Below are 23,053 nucleotides of genomic sequence, written 5' to 3'. Positions count from 1 at the left end.
TACACACTACAATATTTATTTATTTCCAAAATATGATTTAGCAGCTAAGAACAGTTCAAGCTAAAGTAAAACATAAGGTAGAGACAGCAAAAGTCCACCCAACACAAGCAGCATTAGCATTGGTGTATTTTGCCAATGCAATCTTGTTCCCTATTTAAGACATTCTAAGTTGTAGACCCAGGCAAGGCATAAATTTAGCAGCAAACATGAATCAGGAATGCTCTAAGAACAAAGCTATTACAAACAAAAATACTATAAATATGAAATCATATTTGTTCCATTGAACATTTTTGGTGTTCATACTAATCTAACCACCTGCTTTGCAAGCTTGACCAGTCATACAGATACTTGAACATATAAATATAATTTGATCCAACATAACATTGTTTAATCAAAAATAAGTTTTACAAATTAATTCAATTTAATTTGTAGGTTGAAGATTCATCTGTCATACAAGTCTATACAGAAAAGGTCTTTGTTAAAGGGCATGGGAAAGTGACAAAATTACTAATGTTATATATATCTGTACGTTGGTTAAATACGTGGCGGACCCAAAGTGACCATGCTCTAGAAAATATGTTGGAAATATCATAGGTGTTTTACCAGCCTCCTGCCATAACTCCAGGGAGAACCAGGGAGTCGATGGAGATCCAGTTGCTACATTTTTGCTCTTCCCTAGAATAAAGGGTGGAATTTCTACCTGTTCTGGATGAGACAAATAGCAGTGGGGAGGAATACGCTAAGCTGCAAGTGTATACTCATTATGGAGTTCCTGTCCTCATTCCAGTTGGGAACCAGCATTTATGTAGCGTGCAGTATCTTGAATGAAGGCATATTGGCCGCCATAAGCACCATGAGAATCGAAAGCATTTTTGAAAAATGTTTCTATTTTCACAATGCTGACAGGAATATTAGCCAGATCAAGGATACGAAGAATGTGGGAGCTTTTGTGGAGATGTAGTAAATGGACTTAAGGAATGAATTTAAATGGTTATTTAATTAAAACAAGATGTTCTCCCCTTAAACCTGCAAAGTTCTCAAGTTTTATGGCTGGATGGATATATTGGATGTGATCTAATTACATGAAATTGGAATTGTAACTATTGGAATGTCAGGGCATCAGAACATAAAAATGTGTTGGTGTGGCTAAATTACTAAATATGAGCAACCTGTTTTAGGGATTGACAAAGTAGGTGTAGAAAAGAGGTTTTTTCATTTTGGTCAATTGAGAACAAGTGGTCATAGCTTTAGGATAAAGGGAACAGATGTAAAACAGATGAGGAGAAATAACTTCTCTCAAGAGCCATAGATCTGGAATCTACTTCTGATGCTAGGACACTGAGTAAATTTAAGGAGATACACAGAGATTTTAAATAAGTAATGGGTTGAGGGGTTATGGACAGCAGGCAGCAAAGTGGAGTTGAGACCAAGATGAGTACAGCCAGAATCGTTTGAAATAGCGGGGCAGGCTGGAGTGGCTGAATTGCCTACCCCTGCTCCTAGTTCTTAAATTTATAAAGCAGTTTTAAATCAAAATTTAGTTATTTCAGCTATGTACTGGGATTCATTTTTGCAGCGTTAACTTGAGGAAATTGATTGAGTGCACACAAGCTAGTTTATTTCTTTTTTTGTAAAACACTAGAATTCTGACTCAATTCAGTGTAAAACAGAGGAAAAAAACTTTAGTGACATTTAATAAACAATAATGATTGTAGTCAATGGGACATCTTCAAATGTATTTATGCTAAAATGCATAAATATGCATTAATTAGCAAAGTGTTCCACTCACTGTAAGTTGCAAATTCAACTTGTAGTATGATGTGTGAATTTTGTTCATACCTGGTCCATAGTAAATTTTGGTGTTTTAACGGATATTAGATCAGCTTCTGATTTAGTCAATTGGATACCTTCAATGATACTTTCAGATATAAAACAAATATCATACTCCTGAGTGTTAGCTCACAGAAGTAACAGCTTAACAGCTGCAATACATCAATGCTGAATGCAAGGTAAACTGTAGCGTATAACACAATTCATAATCTTATGACTGATACAGGCACAGTCAAAATTATAAAGTGCCATGATATGTTGAATCAGATAAGCATTTGTTACGACTGCAGCTTAAATTCACAAATAAAGATTGCAGTGTGTCTTATGTGTTTTGCAACATTTGAGTTTATAGCAGTTCTATTATGACATGTCAATATTCTAAACTGGCCAGATATTATTCAAATGTCAATTAATCTAAGTATAATTTAGCTTCAAGGTTTGAAATCACTGTTCACAGTAAAATGAATTTTGTTATTTAACAGATTTAAACAATACCCCTGCTTTAGGTGACACATATTTTTGAATAAATAACAAATAATTCAATTTAAAAGTATGTTGTCAAGATTGTGCTTTGTTGAAATTTGTTTTTTTACTTTGACATGATGTATTATGTACAGGAATATAGTACCAGCAGAACTCTCACTCTTCAACACAATATTGAAGATAAACAGAGTTTCTCCTTTGGGCACAATTAGGAAATAAGCTTTAGACTGCACAGGTTAGGTTAAAGTTCAAGTTTCGGCTAAAATAAATTTGCATAATCAAACAAAATCATCCATGAATCAGTGCGAATAGTCAGCACAACAGAATACAACTGTTGGCTTTTTTCTTTTGCATTTAAAGATACTAATTGGCACACTTAGCAAATGGACGCAAGTGGTGAATTTATCACCCTTGTTATTTCAATCTAGAGTCTCTAGTTTTGTGGGCAGGACAGGTTTGGAAAAAAAATATTTTCAGACGAGCATTGATGATTGTGGAATTGCAATTTATACAAAGTATATTTTTTCTTAATTTTCTGCACCGACATTGGAAACTTCTTCACATTATTTAGCTTTAAATATTAGTCACAACTCTTCAGGAGTTATTTTATTCCTTAAAAGTGCTTCTTGGAAAATGCTGCATCTGTGTCACTGATATCTTTTTCTATTGAGGATTCATTTATTCTCTCTCTCTCACAAAGATGGGAGGTTTTACCTTTGTAATTATAGCTACTCTGGAAAAAAATGTATTTTTGGCAATAGGACAACATATAAAAGGTAAAGTCTGATAGAATACATGTCCCTTCACCATATTTAATGACCAATATGAAATGGCAGCAGGAGTGCCCACTTTTCCATTCAATTTTTGGCTAAAATTAGTATTTTCTGAAATTCCAATCTATGGGTGTAAGATCTGCAAAAGAAACTTCTGATGGAACTGCCTCAGTTACCCAACTTGTAAATAATCATGCAGTTAAAATGAATTCGTTTTGCAGGTGCTAATGTGAGAACCTTCATTGTGAATATTGTAGGCTTTCATCACTAAACAGAATACTGTTTCACCTGCCAATCACACACTTATTTGATTTTGGAGTTGTTGGTTATTGGTCAGAAATAGGAATCCTAGTTGATTTTCTCTTTGCTAACCATGGATACGCAACATAAATGTAGTGTCTCATATTTCCACCCAGCTGCGACTGCATGCAGTGGAAACTGAATTTGGGGCCTTCCTGGTCCAGCTTTTCATTATCTCATTGAACTAATCAGCATATCTAACAATTATTCTAAAACTGCATATATACAATAAGAACAATTAACACTTAATGTTGAATTCGTACATAGTCCACAATTGTCCAAACTAGAGCAGTGCTTTGTACCAAACCTTCCCCATGATTTTACATTGCAGCCTACATAACATTGCAAACCTTTTAAACTCTTAACAGCAATCAGTTACATGTGAAGCCATAGTGCTCTGCTGAAAAACAAGGTCACATTATTAACCCATTATTACATGGTCATGGTCAATGGTGTGACATATTACTCAAAAGTCACGATTTTGTTCCGTTGTTATTTTTTTCCATTTACTAACAATAAGCTTGCTTGATACCATACAAATGCTTGGTAAATTTATATCAAATTCCTCACTTGTATTTTAATTTTGGGATATTACCCATTCTGTGAAAGGGTATAATACTTGCCCGTGTTTTCTGTTTTTTTTAAATTCTCCTGTTTGCAGTTGTCAATGCTTAGACCACTGGGTATTGTATGTACCATTTATTTTTCTGAAACACCCTGACCTCTTTGATTCCTGTAATGTTATTTACTTTAGCTTTACTTATTTGTTTTCAACTGTTATCCACTCTCAAAATTCCTTCACCTTCCCAATGCTCATACAATACTTGTTTGTTTATTTTAACACTCATTCTCAATTCTCTTTTTATCACATTCTTTGTCTGTCTTCCTCTCAATACAAAATCACGTCTATGGAGGAGCAGCATATTTCTGGAACATTGATTAATTTGAAAATTGGATAACTATGAGAAATTGTAAGACATTACAGATTCAGCATGATTATTTTACTTATTAAAGTTACAAGAAAACAAACTGATATCGGTAGCTGTAATTATCATATGCTTCAACAGTTCATTTCTCATCTTTAAGAGTCTGAGTGACTACATTTGTTTTACTGAGCAATTTCTGCTTTACAAATATTCTTTGCAGACTTTCTTGACACCAAGTTGCTATATTTTTCCCAGAACTCCATTAAAACACAATTTTTGATACAGAAACACTTCTAAAGTACTTATTTTAAATGGTTAAATTGATTTTGAGATTTAAGGGGAAATAAGGGGAAATGTTCTTTCTAACTGCAGCATCTTCATAAAAGATGTGAATTATACTGACTGTCATGTATGTGCTATTCCTTGCCGTTGAAACATTTGAAACATCGTAGCCACAAATGGAAAAAATTATCACCAACAGAACCTACTGACATTTATATCAATATTAACAAATATCTATGGCTAATGTTTCAGAGAACTCAACAGTCTAATTAAAAACTGCACATCAGATTAGTGTTGTGAAATTAATTGAGACATTTGAGAGTCACCATTTTGCTCTATATACAGTTAACATTCTTTAGCTATATGCAAGTATTATAAATCTATAGTTAAAGGATCATGATCTTTATGAAAAGTAGTTTTCAAAATTCTTTGTTTGACAATGGTTAATGAAATCAAATCAATGCAAGTCAAGTCTAAATTGTTAAACCTTTTTATTACAGCATGTTTTTTTAAACAAATTTAATTGTAAGGAATTGCATCATTATTAGATATATTTCACTGTAGCGCTTGGCCTGCAGTTTTATTTGCTACGTACAGCAGTGTTTAGTTGCATTATTTGGAATGGTTTTAACTGCAATGTCAATCTAATCCACTGATTAAGCTAGATTTTGAAGACAGTACAGAAAACTTCCAAATTAATGGATGTTAAGGCCACAAGATACTGAGTTTTACTTGCAATTTATGAGAAAGCAACATACAATAGTCTCAAGGCAGCCAATTAAGATGTAATTTATTATACACTATAATGACTGTCATTGGTTTATAGCCTGAACTACACAACTATGGCTGATTGACAATAGAGTCAAGGGATACTGTACATCATATCTGGGTTACCTTGATTCTGTAGAGATATTCACCAGACACAAACTTCACTGGATGATTTGTTCAATAGACAGCAACCCATGAAATCCCTAACTGAACATTTTGCATAGAAACTTCGGAGTTTGAAATATAAATCTACCTGTGTACAGAAGTAAAGCTCTATTTTTGATACATACTGCAAAAAGAAACAAGTTTTTCTGGTTTTATGAGCTATGAAACATGGGATCTCCACTGCTACAAGTTTCTTTGCAATTTATTTGGAAATACACCTTACAGCATTCCAATTATTAAGCAAATGGTGAAAATAGTAATATATAACGTACCTATTGCTTAGGAATCTTTTTTCAGTTTGAGACATAAAGTTGACTACGTAAAATAGAACTTGAGGCAACCTCTATAAAACTCTGTTACATTGCTTGTAGGAAACCAAACAATACTGTAACTGCTATGAGCGTTGGTCTGTCTCATTGTTGTGTATCTGTTAAAAATAAAAAAAGCTGACATCCAAAAGTACAGTAATGGCATTAAGACTTTTTTTTAAACCCAGGAATGGGACTTTGACGATATGCTGAAAGCAGGGCAGGAGTGAGATGTGGTAGTGAGAATCACAGTTTGGAGGAGGGGACTATGGCACTGCAACATACGAAAGAAAGTATAGCAACCTATTAAACATGTTTGTTTTGCAATACTGTTCATTACTTATTGCCCTGAAATGAAAACGCACTGGTAAAGTAACACAGCTTTGAAAGCAGGACTTGGATAATAATAGGACCTGGATGGCTGCTTTGTGATGCGGAGTGATGCCAACAGCAAGGGCTCAATTCCCACACCAGCTAAGGTTACCAGTTAGGTTCTGCCTTCTCAAACTCTCCCCTTGCCTGCTGCGTGGTAACCCTCAGTTTGCATGTACACCTGTCATCTCTTTCTATGACACAACTCCTCTCTGGTCATCTAGGTCTATGGTGACATTATCTTTATTTCATAAATAAATTAAACCACAACCATCTGTCCCCCTAAACAGGAACTGTTCCCTATACCACTTGCTGTTTCTTTTGAATTTTATTTTCCTCCTCTTTGCTGACCCATTCATTTACCTCTCTGCTTTTCATGGTTATTTTTCTATTGGAGACAGTGGTCTATTTATATTGGCATTGCGTTTAAAAACAATTATGATTTTAACTGAAGGCAAAAAAAAACACTTTATTACAATAGGAAGGAAGATACTTGCTAGAAATCCACCTCACCTATCTTAGAAAGTACAACCCTAGAGCAGTCCTGAAAGATAAAAATATTATCTAGAAGCACCATAGTCAAATTAGTTGCTGAATGTTGGTATCATATAGATACATTTCAAACGTTATTAATTCCCCTGAATTCGACATGTTAGAAAGTTTATAGCTTCAGTTTAATATAGATGTCTTGTTAAAATATAGGTTAAAATTATCCCCATTATGAATTTTAAGCAATATTTACAGATTGTGCTGGTGCACAAGATTCATCTGTACTGACATTAGCCTTAACACATGCATTTCCTAGTTGTTGAAGTTAAAGATATACCTCATCAACACCAAAGTCTATTCTAATCAATATTTTGTTTGCTTTTCATCAGTCACTGAAACATCAAGACTAGTTGCACAACTTGTTATATATAAGTCACTTGCAATATTATGATACTTTAACAAGATAAACCCTCTTTATTCATAATACATCAAAGTAAATATGCCTTTCTCACCACGTTTTAGCTTTTGTAAACTGCAGTGTTTTAATATGTGATAGATGTACTTATTTTCTTTCACCTTTTTATAATAAAGGGTCCTAAAAGCCATTCAGCAACGATACCTTACCAAAGCAAGTCTATCTCAAAGGAAAACATAAATATTAGCCACTATATGAAACAAATTGTTTCTTGAGGCTGATTCAACATTAATCCAGATTTATATGCTAAATACAAGTACTTTATGATTACCAATCTATATTGTCAAAGTCATCTGAAGCTGATGGTTTTCCACTTGAACACAATTGCTACAGTACAGTTTATAAGGAAGATACCAATACGCATTGGGTTAGGTCATTTCATCAGTGCTGTATTACACCACAATTATTCAACTACAATGGGGTACATATCCACTCATCTGTAACATTGCAGTTTGACTGGGATGCCCTCCATCCAGTTTGCCCCAGCCAGTCTGCTTTATCTGGCAATTTCCAAAACGTAAACTTGTCACGTCATATTTTTTACACTGAAACTTAATTTTTAATATACTTCTTATCTGCAAGAATCAGTTACCGAGCCTATACAAGTTTCCACTAAATTTCATCAACAAAAGAACAAAGATTACATCATGCTGACCGTGTCCCTAGACGTGTCTATCCAGTTTTAAGTTTGGCAAATTGTGACAACCCCAAGTTGAACACACATTACTTCTTCATAATGTCCTGCAAGTACTAGGTATGGAGGAGTGTTCCTGTGAAATTTGAAAAACATCATAAATTGAAAATTCATGTGGTTCGTTCACTAGCTTTTTCATTTTGCATTTAAACATACTGATATACGTTAAGCATCTTGTAATTCTTAAGATATATTTTTCCAAATTCACTGCTTTGTCTTCTGTTGCAGTTTATATAAAAATACCATCTAAAACAAGCATCTTGTATAAATGCAAAAAAGTAGTCATGATTCTTTAAAAACAATGTTCCTTCTTATTTGCACAATATGAAGCAGTTCTATAAATTCCAACTGTTCTGTTAAATCTTTTGTTCCAGCTAATGCCACAGCAATCACTTCTGAAACTTTTCCATAGTTGTTGATATAAAAGATTGTTGATACCCAAATGTTCACAGCACCTTGGGTGAATGGTTGAAGAAATACATTTCACTTTTAATGGTTTATTATTCAAGGATCATTTTAAAAAAACTACATTCTTCAGTGAGGACATTTAATATGCCTTATCTTTTAACGTTCAAATTCTGGCCATAGCAGCTGGAGAAAAAACTCTGGCAGGATTGGCAGTGACTGTATTCGGTAGTTTGGCAGTGACTTTATCCCATTTTTCCAAATACTTCACATTTGCAGCACGCCATATTCAGGTAACAAGCTTTTGCAGCATTTGTGAATAGACAGCAGCTAACTGAGTCCAGAAATTTCCTGGGGCAGGATGGATAGGGAGGATGTGGCGGGGGAGCCGCAACAGTTTTTGCATTGTTTCATTAACAGTAAACCTCCAATGGGTTATATAATCAAGAAAGCACAAATAAGAGGCATATTTTAAAAGCAGCATACTGATGAGATTGTGTCATACTGTAAAATATTTGAGTTGTCAAGTAATCTTTGCGAGAGTATAATGTCTGACCAAGAATTCAATGCTTGACAAATGAAATCGCCTAAGAAATCAGCACATCTTGCAGCCTTGTGCTCTTCTAGCAGATGTTAAGCAGTGTTCCCCTCTGAAGATGACTGGTTTGGAGACAGACACAAGTTCTGATTCTCAGTGTATTTCTCATGGTCCATAAAATATTGATGAGACAGTGCACTGAAAGCAGATATTCTCTTCTCTGGGTTAAAGGTTAAAAATTTCTGTTTTTTATAAAAAAGAAACAAACAGATTAAAAATAAAATACCAAGTTACAATTAGCTCAAGATTAGTCAAATGCATTTTTGTCAAAGCTCGAGTAACAGCAGCAAAACAATAACTCTGAAGAAATTTCTAGCCATAATCTTTCAACAAAGGAATGCAGAGCTTAAAATCAGTAAATTCATGGATGTCCACTATTTGAGAAAAATCATGCATATTGGTAAAGTTTCATGTTGATTTCTCAGTTTTCAATAATAAAAATTGGATTTGCTAACAATACAATTAATTTTTGTGAATGAAGAATATATGAACACAAGCATACCAGCAGCAGGTCTTTCCCTGGTTCATTTATCTCTGGCACTAAGTCCTGTATTGGTTGTGGAGATCGTGTTGAAAATGCATCTCTTGGTAGCGCCACATCTCGAGGCCAATCATCCTCACTTGGAAGACCAAGTACACTGTATGAACAGACAATACTTTAACTTTGGTGCAAAAGGAATTTAAGAACAAAATCACATTTACAATAATTCATTGGTTTGAAGCTATATTTTATAATGGGAGATATTTAACTCTAATTCCTCCATTTTGTTCTTTTTCCCCCACGCAACATGTGATTTCACCCCAAAGGAGTGGACAGGCTGCTGTATGTCAAATATGAATTAATATTACCCTATTTCAGAGAAGCCTTAAGTTGATTGGGAAAGTTTTTTGAACTTTTCTCACAGCAAGGGAGAGGTGAACAGTCATTCTTTAATCAGTCAGGTAACAAGTGAGAAATCCCTCTTTTTATGAAAAGCTGTGTTCTTCTCTGTAACTATCAATCTGCTAAAAAAAAATTCAGTCTCAGAAATGACAGTGTGACTGTAGCTTTTTGAATATCTTTATGAAAAAGTAGCCATTCCATTTGTTTATTAATATAGAAACCTGACCTTTGGCGCGGTAACAATGGATGTTACCTACATCATAAAATCAGCTGTAACAGGCTTAAGCAATAAGAAGAGTATAATGGAATTAAATTAGAGGCAGTCAGACTTTTTTTTATTATTTCATGGAATCTGAGCATTGATAGCAACGCCAACATTTGTTGCCTTTCCTTAATTGCTCTTGAACTGAGTAGCCTAGCAGACCATTTCAGAGGCCAGTTAAGAGCCAACCACATTAGTGCGGGGCTGGAGCACAAGTCGGCCAGACATGCAAGGTCAGCATTAATGAACCAGATGGGTTTTACAACAATGGATAGTCATCATCATCAGTGATCTCTTGCAGGCGAGGATGACTCTCTTCCACTCTCAGTTGAGTCCGTAGGTGGCTGTAAAGATTGATGTGGCTACGGCAGGTTCTGTTAAATTTGGGGCAGGTGGTGGTTACAGAAAGGGGTGGGTGAGGCATTGGTGTAGCAGCACTCTCCTTTCGCTGTTTTCGCCTGTCTTACATTTTTTCCCGACAAGTCTCCAGGTGCTAGATGCCTTCCCAGATGCTCCTCCTCCACTTTGGACAGTCTTGCACCAGTGATTCCCATTTTGTGGGAATGTTGCATTTCGTCAGTGATCCCTTCAGGGTATCACTGAAGTGATTCCTCTGTCCACCTGGGGCTTGCCTTCCATTTCAAAGCTGGGATTACAGCACCTGCTTGGGGAGTCTCGTGTTGGTCATGCAGACAATGGACAGTAACTTCATGGTCACTATCACTGAGACAAGATTTTCAATTCCAGATTTGTTACATGAATTTAAATCCCATCAGTGGTAGGATTCAAACTTGGCCTCAAGAGAATTAGCCTGGAAGCCTTGATTCTGCTGCCTTGGGAAAGCAATCAACATATTCAAAGACCCCTCCCACCCCGGTTATACTCTCTTCCACCCTCTTCTGAAGGGCAGAAGATATAAAAGTTTGAATACCCATACGAATAGTTTCAAGAATAGCTTCTTCCTCACTGTTATTAGACTTTTGAATGGATCTCTCAAATGTTAATTCTGATCTCTCTCTCTTTGCACTTTCTCAACAGCTGTAAGTCTATATTCTGCACTCTGTTCTGCTACCCTGACGTACTTTGTATAGTACGATATGCCCGTACAGCAAGCAGAACAACACTTTTCACTGTATATCGGTACATGTGACAACAGTAAATTAATCAATAAATCAATCACCCCCATATTGGTGCATACAATTATTAATGTTCAAATAACCATACTATTGCTACTTTAAAATTTTTTGATAGTTTTCTCAATGTAAGTCAGGTCTGAAACAACCCTGTTCCCCTACTGTAGAAGGCAGCTTTACTGGCACTGCGCAGTAATTATTTTAGTAAGTTAAGTGTTAGAATAAAATAAAACAATACCTGACAGCAAGGTTATATTTGTAATGAGTAAACTCAACACCTTCACATGAAACCCTCAGAGTTGTCTCTGACAAAATGTTGTCCCTATATTACTAGTTAGAATTTGGAGGAATTATATTTAGTTTCTTGGATGTGCCACTGGAAGGCACTGTTTATCCCTTTTGCTAAACTATTTGTCATATTTGTCAAATACCACTGGAAAAAGTAACACTTCTGTAATCTCCGTTACCAAAAAGCAAATGTGCTGTACAAATGACCTTAAATACTTTAATAAAATCGATGTTGCTGTAATGAGAACAATAAATGCATGAGATGTGTGTATTTGTGCTAAGACTCAGTCACTATAATAAGACCATAAGAATTAGAAACAGGAGTAGGCTGTTCGGCCACTTGAGGCAGCTCTCCCATTCAATAGGATCATGGCTGATCCAACATTCCTCACATCCACTCAACAGAACAAAATATTTAAATAGTTTTATTATCCAATTTGAAAGAATAAGAACCAATTAGTGAAAGTTTGCCTGGCAATTCTTCTAATCTGGAAATATGATTTCAGGACATTCCGGTGAATGGTGGAGAAATTTGAGGCAAATATTAGATATGTGTTGTCTCTATCTGAAATTCCAATGTCAAACCTGTCTGTGCAGGTATCACATTGCAACTGCTTCCCCCACTCTTACCCCCTCCATGCCAGCCTCAAATGTTTACAAAACTAAAAATATCTGCCTTATGTAAGCATACATAATCCTGATAGAAATGGAGTTTGCAGGCTTAAAAATGTGCATTTTTTCCGAGTTTTATAGTGAGTATAGTGCCCCTCCTACTGTGGATAGCTCCTAGGTTCCCATGTAAATGACCATGACCTTGGGACTTTAGATAGTTTCAGGGTGCATTTGTCAGTCAGGAATAAGTCTCACTCCAAATCTGACCTGCCTGCAGAATGTTGCTCCAATAATTTATAGCTTGTTTTTTACTCTGATCCACTTTTTGTGCTGTCAATTTTGGGGAGGATTTATGCTGCCTGTTATAATACACTCACTGGCACATTAGTGTCAGTAGTGTGTGGCAGTACAGATAGGCAACGTAATGATATACTGAACGCATGCATGTCAGTGAGGTGGAGTAAAGTGGCTTGTAGAACTTTTTGTGCAGTGCTCCCAAGTATCCACATTTTTGCTAGCCTCCTATATTGCTAGTCTATTATCGTTGGACTGAGAAGTGTGGATGGATAACCCTTCTCATTTTAAACTGATAGAAACATAGGAAATAGGAACAGGAGCAGGCCATTCAGCCCTTCAAATCTGCTTCATCATTGAATATGATCATGACTGTTCATCCAATTCAGTATCTTGTTCCCAGTTTTGTCCCATAACCTTTGATCCCTTTGGCACTTACAAATACACCTAACTCCATCTTGAAGACATTAAATGTTTTGCTCAACTGCTGTCTGTGACAGAGAATTCCACAGGCTCATCACCACTCTTTGGGTGGAGAATTTTCTCCTCATCTCAGTCCTAAATGGCCTACCCTATACCCTTGGACTGTGAACCCTGGTTCTGGACTCCCCAGTCAGTGGGAACATCCTTCCTGCATTTACCTGCCTAGTCCTATTAGAATGTTGTAGGTTTTTAAATGAGATTCCCTCATCCAAATGAGTAGATGGTTAGATCCTGTAATGTCATTCTACTTCTTTCTTGAGATTGAAATCAGACGAGAATTATAGGTCAGTACTATGCTGCTGTACAACAAGCACTAAGCAATGACTCTAAGAAAATAATAGTTTATGAATTTGCACTTTACACAAAATTTAATGCAAAGTGTATGTGACATGGCTCCCCTAACACTGCACTTGAATTTGCAACATATGCAACCAGGGCTGCACACACAGCTTAAACAGGCAAGAGTTATTGCAGCATTTCTTAATGAAATCTTCAATTTATGACAGCTTTGAAACAGAAACTCTGTTTATCTTTCCAGAAACGTTGCCCGATACACTGATTATTTCCAGAACTTACTGCTTTCATTGCAGACTTTCAGAAAATGCAGTTATTTTGCTTCTACAGATCACACTGCCCAAAATCTTCCATTTTGAATTCTCTACCTAATTTGACCTGTCCTTCACAAAGGGTTTGCCTAAAATTAATAGTAGGAGATTTCATCACATGGTATGAAGTTGTGTTATCTGAAATACTAATGTTCATCAATAGCTAGACATACATATAACTTCAATTTTTTGGAAAAAAAAAACACTTCAAACAAAGGAAACAAGTTACAGCAGCAGAAGTGTTGCATTTGCGTAGAACACAAGCTGATTGCAATACTGCAAGTTATATGATTCAATCTGTGGGTGTAAAGCGTATTGGTTTTGAACACAGAAAACGTGCTGCAGGAGAAACAGCCTTTGCCCTCTCTCTTTATCTGAAACTCCTCACATCAAAGCTTGAGAATTGAAAATCCACTGTAAGACCTTATCATTGCTAAAGGAGAAGTCTGAACCTATACAACACTGTCTCGAAGAAAAGTAACTTCAATCAGCCATAACTGATCCAGAAAGAAACCCACCCCAGTGCTAACAATTTGTGTGGGAAGTGACATTAGCTGCAAATCAGCATTTGTAATTATTTGTGAATAATAATTTTTTCCTAAATTTAACTGTTACTTGTCCAAAGTACTTGTAAGATAAGTATGGCATAAAATACACTACTGAGTTTTATATTATTCCGCAGGCTTGAAGGAAGTTGTGTGTGTTACTTTTAAAGAATGGTAGCTGGACATATCTGTACAATTTAAGCATTTTCTTAATAATTTTTGCATCTTGGCTTTAGTAAGTGTTTTGTAATAGACTAGTTCTGTATTTGTTAATTTAAGGAATTTGGCTTACTTGCTTCTGATGCTGAGTTAGATATAATCTAATACATATATAACTGGCAATATCATCTTCCCTTTTAAAACTCAAATGTTGTTGAGGCCAGTAGAGTCGTCAAACAAGGATCGGAATCCAATAAACCTATCTTAATTTGGGAATAACTTATTCCAACTTCGTTTTGTTGCTGCACTCTTATGTATTGATCTTATATTAATTTTGGTATTCATCATTAGGATTTAGTGATGACATCTGGTAGACCAGAAGTCTTCTCTCTGCTATCAAACAAGATCGCATAAAGTCTGAACTAGGACATGTGAAATACAATTACAGGTCCAGTACATAGAACAAACATTAAAGAAAGGAAAGGAAAGATAGAACTGAAAGAGAAATAAATGAGGCTAAGAAAAATGAAGAATTTTCAAATTTTAAATCTTCACCAAGAATTAAAATGTTGAAGGAATAAAACTTCACACTTGCAAAGTACAATTTTCAGTACAAGAGAGGTGGTTCGGGATTAAGATTTATCATGTCATTACAGATTGGCTTGCACTTGAATTGAAAAATGAACTTTTCTATAGTTTGTACCATATATGAACACAAAAAACAAACAGAAGGTAGAGGCCATGTGGCCCCTTCATCATGCTCTGTCATTCAGGAGGATCATGGTTGATCTGACTTTGGCCTCAACTCCACCTCCCTGCCTGTTTTCCAATTTCATTGACACCACTACAGTTCAAAGATCTGTCTAGCTCAACTTGCATACATAAGTCAGACTCCAAAGCTTTCTGGGATAGAAACATCCAGAGATTCATAACCCTCAGGGAAGAATTTCCTCCTCATCTCTGTAGTAAATGGGTGACCCCTTATTATGAAACTATGCCTTTTTTGTTCTAGGATTTTCATCAATGGAAACCCTCTCTCAGCATCTACTCTGTGAAGTTGTCTCAAAATCCTTTATATTTCAATAAGATTGACTGTCATTCTTCCCACGAGTATTGGCTCAACCATTCTTCATCCTAGTACAATCTAGTGATGTCTCTGACCTGCTTCCCAGGTAAATATATTCCTCACATAAGGAGAACAAAATTTTATGCCATACTCTAGTTGTGGTCTTTCCAAAGTCCTGGAGAGTTGTAGCAAGATTTCCCAAATATTATACTCCATCTCCCTTACAAAAATGTCCACAACATCATGACCTTCATCTGAATGAATGCCGAGATACTACTGTTGCAAGGTTTCTGTAGCAGCAAGGCAACTTGAACAGCAACTTCCTGATTTCAGTATTTAACAGAGCACGTACAGTTGGCGATGTTACTGTCCAATAATGGTGAGCACTGATGTTTTCACTCTACTTTTATTGCAAATCCTCAGCCAAAGGGCAACATCATAAATTACTTTGAAATTGCACTTTCCTTTTACAGTACTACTTCTCTGCCTAGTGCAGGAGCAGCAGAGAACATACACAAACTGGCATAGACAGAAAATCTGAAATAGTCCATCATGACCAATGTGGAATTTGAGGAATTACAGATAAATATTCAGGACAAGGATTTGTGGTGGTTAGTGTTATGTTAGTGATCGCAATTGAAGTATTTGCGTATTGTTGAAAAAAGATACATTTTTTTCAAGGCTTTTGTCTTGCACACATCAGGACAATTTGCAAGAAACACGATAAAAACGGTTGCTTATTTATTTATTTTTGCATCAACGGCTGTCACTCTCACCTCAGTTCTCAAGTGCTTTCCTTTTGTCCATGTTTGGACCAAGGCCGTAATGAGGTCAGGAACTGAGCAGCCCTTGTAGAACCCAAACTGAGCAAGTTATTGTTAATCAAGTTCAAGGTAATTGGGAAAAATAAGCATGATTTTGTCAAAAGGGCCATCATGATTATTTTATTACACTTCTCTGGAGAAGTAACATGCACTGTGGATAAAAGGGGAGATTGGAAGGCATTTGATACATTGTCTGTTGGTCCAAGTCCTCTAAAGAAGGACTAGGGGAAGAATAATCTAAAAAATAGAAAAGCACTTAGTAGCTTGGCTGTAGCTGTGAAACCCAGCAGCTCTTTAAGAAAGCTGATAATCGTAACCTGCTAATCCCAGGTCACTTTTAAAGTATGACTTTGTTTGCATGATTAAAGAAATGCAGTTAGCCAAATCTAAGCAAAACATTTTGACAATGAGTACAGCAGGTAAACCCACTTTCCCCTTAATTCCATTATTTCAATCCACAATCATGATGTAACTTCAATGTAAAAGTCTGATAACTTACTCAAAAATTTTTCCTAATTGATCAACATCTGAATTACCACGGAAAAGGGCACTGGAAAAAAGAGAAACAAATTATTAGTCAAAATGGCAGTCATAGTTAATTCAGTTTTTTTTTGATATAGGAATTGGCACTGATGTAATGTTGTGCACTCAAACAGTTCATTGAATTTCTCAATTTAAGTTAATAATTTAGCTCTGAGCGATGAAACCACAGTTTACAACATCCCTCTTTTAAATTTGTTTGTAGTTTCATGATAGATTTTTACATAGTGCTAATTTTATAATATCTTGAAGTAAAACAGTTGCATCAAGCTACAGATAGACAGAAGACCAACTGCAAATATAACCCCATGGCTGAAGAGTAAAAACAAATGATGAATGATTTTACTATGACAAGTGGAGCAGCAGTGGCCTGAAAATCGTCTCTGGGCACTTCCTATTCTGTTTCTATTGGTATTCTAGCTATTGCTATTCAGGGAGAGGTCTTTAGGTGAGCAGGTTGACTGTTTCAGGCATGAGGGTATTTTTAATGAGTTTTCTATTATGTTTGCTGTACTCTGCAACTACTGAGTTAGGTCATAGATCATAGAATCCTACAGTGTGGAAACAGGACCTTCGGCCCAACAAGTCCACACCGGCCCTCAGAGCATCACAACCAACACCCATCCCCCTATAACCCACTTTACACATCCCTGAACACTTTGGGCAATTTTAGCTGGCCAATCCACCTAACCTACACATCTTTGGATTGTGGAAGGAAACCGGAGCACCCGGAGGGAACCCACGCAAACACGGGGAGAATGTGCAAACTCCATACAGACAGTTGCCTAAGGGTGGAATCAAACCCAGGTTCCTGGCACCGGGAGAGGCAGCAGTGCTAGCCACTGAGCCACTGCGTCAGTGTTGAACTGCCTGATTAATTCTTATCTTAATTTGTTTTTTTAATGGCACTGCTGGAGGCTACTCAAATAGCACACAATATTTTCATTTTTTATTTTTGTGATGCTCAAAGGATGAGGAACACTTTGGTTCATAGGTAAAGATCCCTCCCCTTGTTACTATGGAAGCATTATTTGGACATGAATATGGCATCTGCCTGCACCATGTAGCTCCAGCTCTAAACAGGTGAAATTCTCTCTTACAACAGTATAAACCTATATGCCTCCGAATTGCAATTTGGATACAGCAATAGTTTGGGGCCCGACACCTTGGATGGTGAAGACTTGCGCTCCAGAACTAGATAAGATCCAAGCCAAGCTGTTCCATAATGGCTACAATAGTGGCGCCAACCCTGTTGGGTTGATAACAGGAAAGCTCCCAGATGATTGCACAACATTCAGGTTCTATTCATGTCTCTTCAGATACTGAAGGTGTCTATAGTCATGTGAGCAAGACCTACACATCGCTCAACTTGGACTGATAACTTTGATAATTGCTTAGTAAATTTCATGCCACACAAGTGCCAGGCCCATCCGCAGAAGGAGAGAACCTAACCATCTCCCCTGGATATGAAATTGCATTGAGTCTCCCACTGGCAACATCCTGGGGCTCATGACTAACCAATACTTAATTGAGCCAGCCACAAAAACAGTGTGACTACATGTGCAGGTCAGAGGTTGAGAATTCTGTGGTGAATATCTCACCTTCTGACTCACTAAAATATTTACAAGCCACCAGTCAGGTATATGATGTAATATTCACCACTTTCTGCATAAAGGTTGCTTCAACAGCATTTAAGCAGTTCGACGCTATTCACAAAAATGCAACATGCTTAACTTGTACATCAGCCACCAGTTTAAATATCCACTCTCTTCACCACTGATGCATGGTGGCTACAGAATGTACGTTCTACAAAATGCATCACTTAAGTAAGAACATAAGATATAGGAGCAGAATTAGGCCATTCAGCCCATCGAGTCTGCTCCACCATTTGATCACAGCTGTACATCTATTTCTAAATCCCATTCTCCTGCCTTTTCCCTGTAACCCTTGATCCCCTTCCTACTCAAGAACCTATTCATCTCTGTCTCAAACATACACTCACACAGTTTAACCATTCTCTGACTGAAGAAACTTTTTGACATCTCAATTCTAAAGGGTTGCCCCTTCACTCTGAGGCTATGCCCTCAAATTATAGTCTCTTCTACTAACAGAAACATCTTCTCCATGTCCACCATATCCAGGCCTCTCAGTATTCTGTAAGTTTCAATGAGATCTCCCTTCATCCTTCTAAATTTCATCGAGTACAGACCCAGAGTCCTCAACCACTCCTCATCACCATGCCTGCTTCGGCAGCACCTTCTAAACGTTCTACTGTTCAGAAGAACAAGGGCAGCAGCCATAAGAGAAAACCAAAACCTATAAATTCATCTCCAAGCCACAACCTATCCTGAATTGGAACTATATCCCTGACTCTTCACCGTTGCTGGATCAAATCCTGGAAATCCTCCTTAATGGCACTGTCAGTATATTTACACCACACAATTTGGAGTAGTTCAGGAAGGTGGCTTATTGTTACCTTCTTATAGGCAATTAGAGATGGGCAAATACTGGCCTTGTCAGCGACAATATTCCGTGAATGAATAAAACAAAAAGATAAATTTTTCTTGTTACATATCTCATCAGGTGCTGCAGAATAAGGGCTGGTGCTGGGAAGGCTTAAAGAAGCTAACCAATCTCCAGTTGAATGCAAGTCTTCCCCAACCCAGAATTTTGAGATCTGAAAGAGATTTGTAAGATGTAAACAAAATATCACAAATGGGAACAAACATGGGGGTTAGAATGCATGATTCAGGATGTGATTAAATAATGGTGCTGGCTGTGAATCAGATGCCTGTAATGTCTGTAGCTAGATTCACAACTTCTGATCATTGTGTTTGTGCTAACTTGTACAACTTTTCTTCATATTCCAGCATAGGTTCACTTTGATGCTTCCCCAACCAGGTGGGAGGTGGGGGGAAGCTGTGCACGTTAAACCCAGCAGGTGGCCTGGTCGATGCCTCCTCACCTGGGCCTGTTTGTCAGTGGGCCAGCTGAGGCCCCTTGATTGGCTGATGCCCATTAAAAGGCCCCATCCTGCTACCACTAGCACAGGAGAGTCTGTTCTGAGAAGTCCGCTTGTCAGAATTCCGTATGTGGGCTGTTGGTGGGAGAGAGCTCTCTCTTTAACTGGCCCAGTGAGCCCACTTGAAGGCCTCTCACAAGGTGTAATGCACCCAACCAAGCTGCACCCCCCACCAAGGCCTCTTAAACACCAGCTCCCAAAAAACCCCATGAAAGCTTCCAAACACCTACAAAATTTTGATCCACTGCACCTGGCCATCTCTGGCAGTGGCCATCACTCCCGCTGGCACTATGTGTACCTCTAATTGGCAGACAACTCACTGAGGTGGGATGTCTTGTCCCTGAGGGTAAGAAATTTCATCTCCAAGGTATTAACAAACAACTGGTGATTAAATGACTGCTCAACAGCGTTGTTCCCCTGCATTAGGGAAAATAACCATCAACAGGTGCACTGGTTGTCTCTACAAACCATGAATAGCGTTTGCAAGTCAATTTGGTATGAGGAAAAGCTAGCTGTTTGGATTACCAATGGAATTAAACTGCAGTGTAAACTTTGTATCTGCCACTATTTCCAAATACTATATTACCAGTTTGAATAACTATGCTCAACTGATTGAAAAAAATTATGCATAAGAAACAAGGCATTTGAATAAAATCTTTTCACAGTGCTCAATGAAAAATCACAGATCTCTAAAAGCCAGTGGTACTCAGTGAGTTTGGAAACATACTATATGACTGAAAGTTCCACAGCAGTATATAAGTCTACAAACTGCCATACCTGGTATGGCCTACATGTGACTCCAGACCCACAGCAATGTGGTTGACTCTGAACTGCCCTCTGGGCAATTAGGGATGGGCAATGAATGCTGCCCAGTCAGTGACACCCTCATCCCATGAAAGAATAAAGAAAGAAAACTTCTAACATACCTCTAGCTAGCTCCAGTTCTAGTCATAACTTAGTTTGGCATTTACCTTTTCAGCCATTCACATCACAAAATCAGTGATGTATTTACTGAATTATCATAATAAAACCCAAAGAACTGCAGAAGCTGGAAATCTGAAACAAAAACAGAAATTGTTGGGAGAAATTCAGGAAGTCTGGCAGCATCTGTAGAGAGAACGTTTCAAGTCCAGTGACCATTCTTCAGAACTGATTATAGCTTTTTAAAAGGTTGGCATATATACTGAAGATGGAATGGGGAGAAGACTAAACAATAGGTGGAGATGGAGTCCAGAGAGAGATAATAGCAGCTGGGCAGATAAAGGAATGGGTAAAGGTCAGCCTGAGGGAATAAAAAGCTGCTAATTCGGACCATAGATAGCTGACAGGTTGGTTGTGGTAGCAGCCCAAGCGATGACAAAGCCTGGTGTGTGTGGGGTGACATGGAAGAAAGTGCTCAGGCCCTAAAATAATTGATATTGAGTCCTGAAGGCTGGAGGGTCCCTCAGCAAGAAATGAAATGTTGAGATGAGATTACAGAATCATCTTGTTCACCAGAAACTATACAATGGAGTTTAAATACATTAGGCTAAACAGATACACAATCAACAGATGAAAAATGACCTTATGTTAAAATGATTTAGTTTTATTCTCTTCTTTGTACTGAGCAAGTAAATGTTCAGTGTGTGAAATGTAGATTTCAGAGCATACTCAGTTCCAGCATTGCTAGGCGTCAACATTAAGTTCTTCCTGCAATAGATGGTGCTTCTTGGAAGGTTTTTAATAGGTCACTCGGGACAACTCTGTAGTCACAGAAGATCAGTGCAAAAGACTGCAGACAGAGAGTGAAGATATGGGATTTGGAGAGACAGAGCAGGCCCCATGTTAGAAATGCTGACTTTTGGTTATACTGCGGGAAAGGCAATTGAATGGCATTGACTCTGAGTTGTGAGAATGTTCAAACCAGTTGAATTGATCTGTGTAGCTGCGGTGCAAGGAAATCTTTGAAAAAAGAGAAGCAATTTCATGCAGAAATTAGATGTTGAACTGTATTGCTGAAAGGGCAACTGAAACAGTGAACCTATGTAGTTGAGGACTCAGTGAGAAATCAAGAGCAGCTGGATATCTCTGTGCTGTTAGAAACTAGGCCAAGTTTTAGGAGTTAGTTGTCAGCTAAGTGTTACAGTCAGGGTTTTGGAAAAGTCCAAGAAGTTGCGACATGTCAAAGTTGAGTGTCCCTGTTAGGTCAGTACTGATTAAATTAAGAGACTGAAAGACCACAAGCAATTGGGTTATAATTGAAAGGCAGTGCCTATTGAAGCAGCTGAGCAAGGTGGGAGAACAGAGAACAGTACAGCACAGGAACAGGCCCTTTGCCCCAACAAGATCGTGCTGACACACGATGCCTTTCTAAACTAAAAACCTTTTGCGTCTACACAGGCTGTATTTCTTTATTCCTTACCTATTCGTATATTTTTCAAGATGCTTCTTAAATATTGCTATTGTATCTGCCTCCACCATTTCCTCTGGCAGGCATTCCAGGCACTTACCACCCTCTGTAAAGCGAAAACTTGCCTCTCACATTGCATTTAAACTTAACCCCTTTTACCTTAAACAAATGTCCCCATGTAATTGACATTCCTACCTTGGGGGAAAAAAAACTCCGACTATCCAAGCCTCTTCTGAGAGCTTATGGAAAAATATAAGGAAAGATTTATCTTGGTATAGCTGGTTTTTGGTGAAAAGTGAGATTTATGTCTGTAAGAGAGGACTAACATGCTATTTTCTGAGTCCAGGTGAGCACGGAGCAGATCAGCAAAACTGGAGAACTGAAACCCATGGTGAACTATAATGAGATATGATGACCTATTGAGTAATTAAGGTCTGATGGTAGTTGCTGATAAATTCATGGAATGTGTCTTGTTTGCATGTGCTACTTTGACGTGCACTGCGGGGCATTCAGACACAATATACTTCCTTTGTTTACCACGTGATGATTCTGGGAGTTAGAAATGAATTGCAGTTTAATTGTAGATCATATTACTGATCCAACTTGTACAATAAAGTATTGCTGTTTGTTCAAAACCATGGAATCTTGTTACTTCTCTTAACAAGTACCCTGGATCTCAACTTGTGTCTACTTCAAAAATAAAGGTTACTGGGCCCTAATCAGATCATTACATAATTTGATGTTCTTATTCAGGGTCATTACAAAGTTGTTGGACTGGTCTGAATTCCCCAATCCCCAACACCTCATCTTTACCATGGACGTCCAGTCCCTCTACACCTGCATTCCCCATACAGATGGCCTAAAGGCCCTCCGCTTCTTCCTGTCCCGCAGGCCCGACCAGTCCCCCTCCACTGACACCCTCATCCGCTTAGCCGAACTCGTCCTCACCCTCAACAACTTCTCTTTCAATTCCTCCCACTTCCTACAGACAAAGGGGGTGGCCATGGGTACCCGCATGGGCCCAAGCTACGCCTGCCTCTTTGTAGGTTACGTGGAACAATCCCTCTTCCGTACCTACAC

The 23,053-nt window shown here is 37.7% G+C and overlaps 1 protein-coding gene across 3 annotated transcripts in view; it reads right to left on the bottom strand.

Moving 5' to 3' along the window:
* The window catches only part of cdk6 (cyclin-dependent kinase 6), a 247,968-nt gene continuing 224,915 nt past the window's right edge, over positions 1–23,053 (bottom strand). For all 3 annotated transcript variants that reach the window (XM_048614192.1, XM_048614186.1, XM_048614182.1), the window contains exons 6-8: positions 16,522–16,572; positions 9,371–9,506; positions 1–9,050 (exon numbers count right to left, since the gene is read on the bottom strand). In XM_048614192.1, coding sequence (XP_048470149.1) covers positions 8,904–9,050; positions 9,371–9,506; positions 16,522–16,572 — 334 coding nt within the window. In that variant the 3' untranslated portion in view covers positions 1–8,903. The remainder of the gene's footprint in view (positions 9,051–9,370; positions 9,507–16,521; positions 16,573–23,053) is intronic.

Source organism: Rhincodon typus, chromosome 2 (assembly GCF_021869965.1).
Source record: "Rhincodon typus isolate 14 chromosome 2, sRhiTyp1.1, whole genome shotgun sequence".
Classification (NCBI taxonomy): domain Eukaryota; kingdom Metazoa; phylum Chordata; class Chondrichthyes; order Orectolobiformes; family Rhincodontidae; genus Rhincodon; species Rhincodon typus.
Note: the sequence above shows the minus strand (reverse complement) of the source record. Positions and strands in the feature narration are given on the sequence as shown.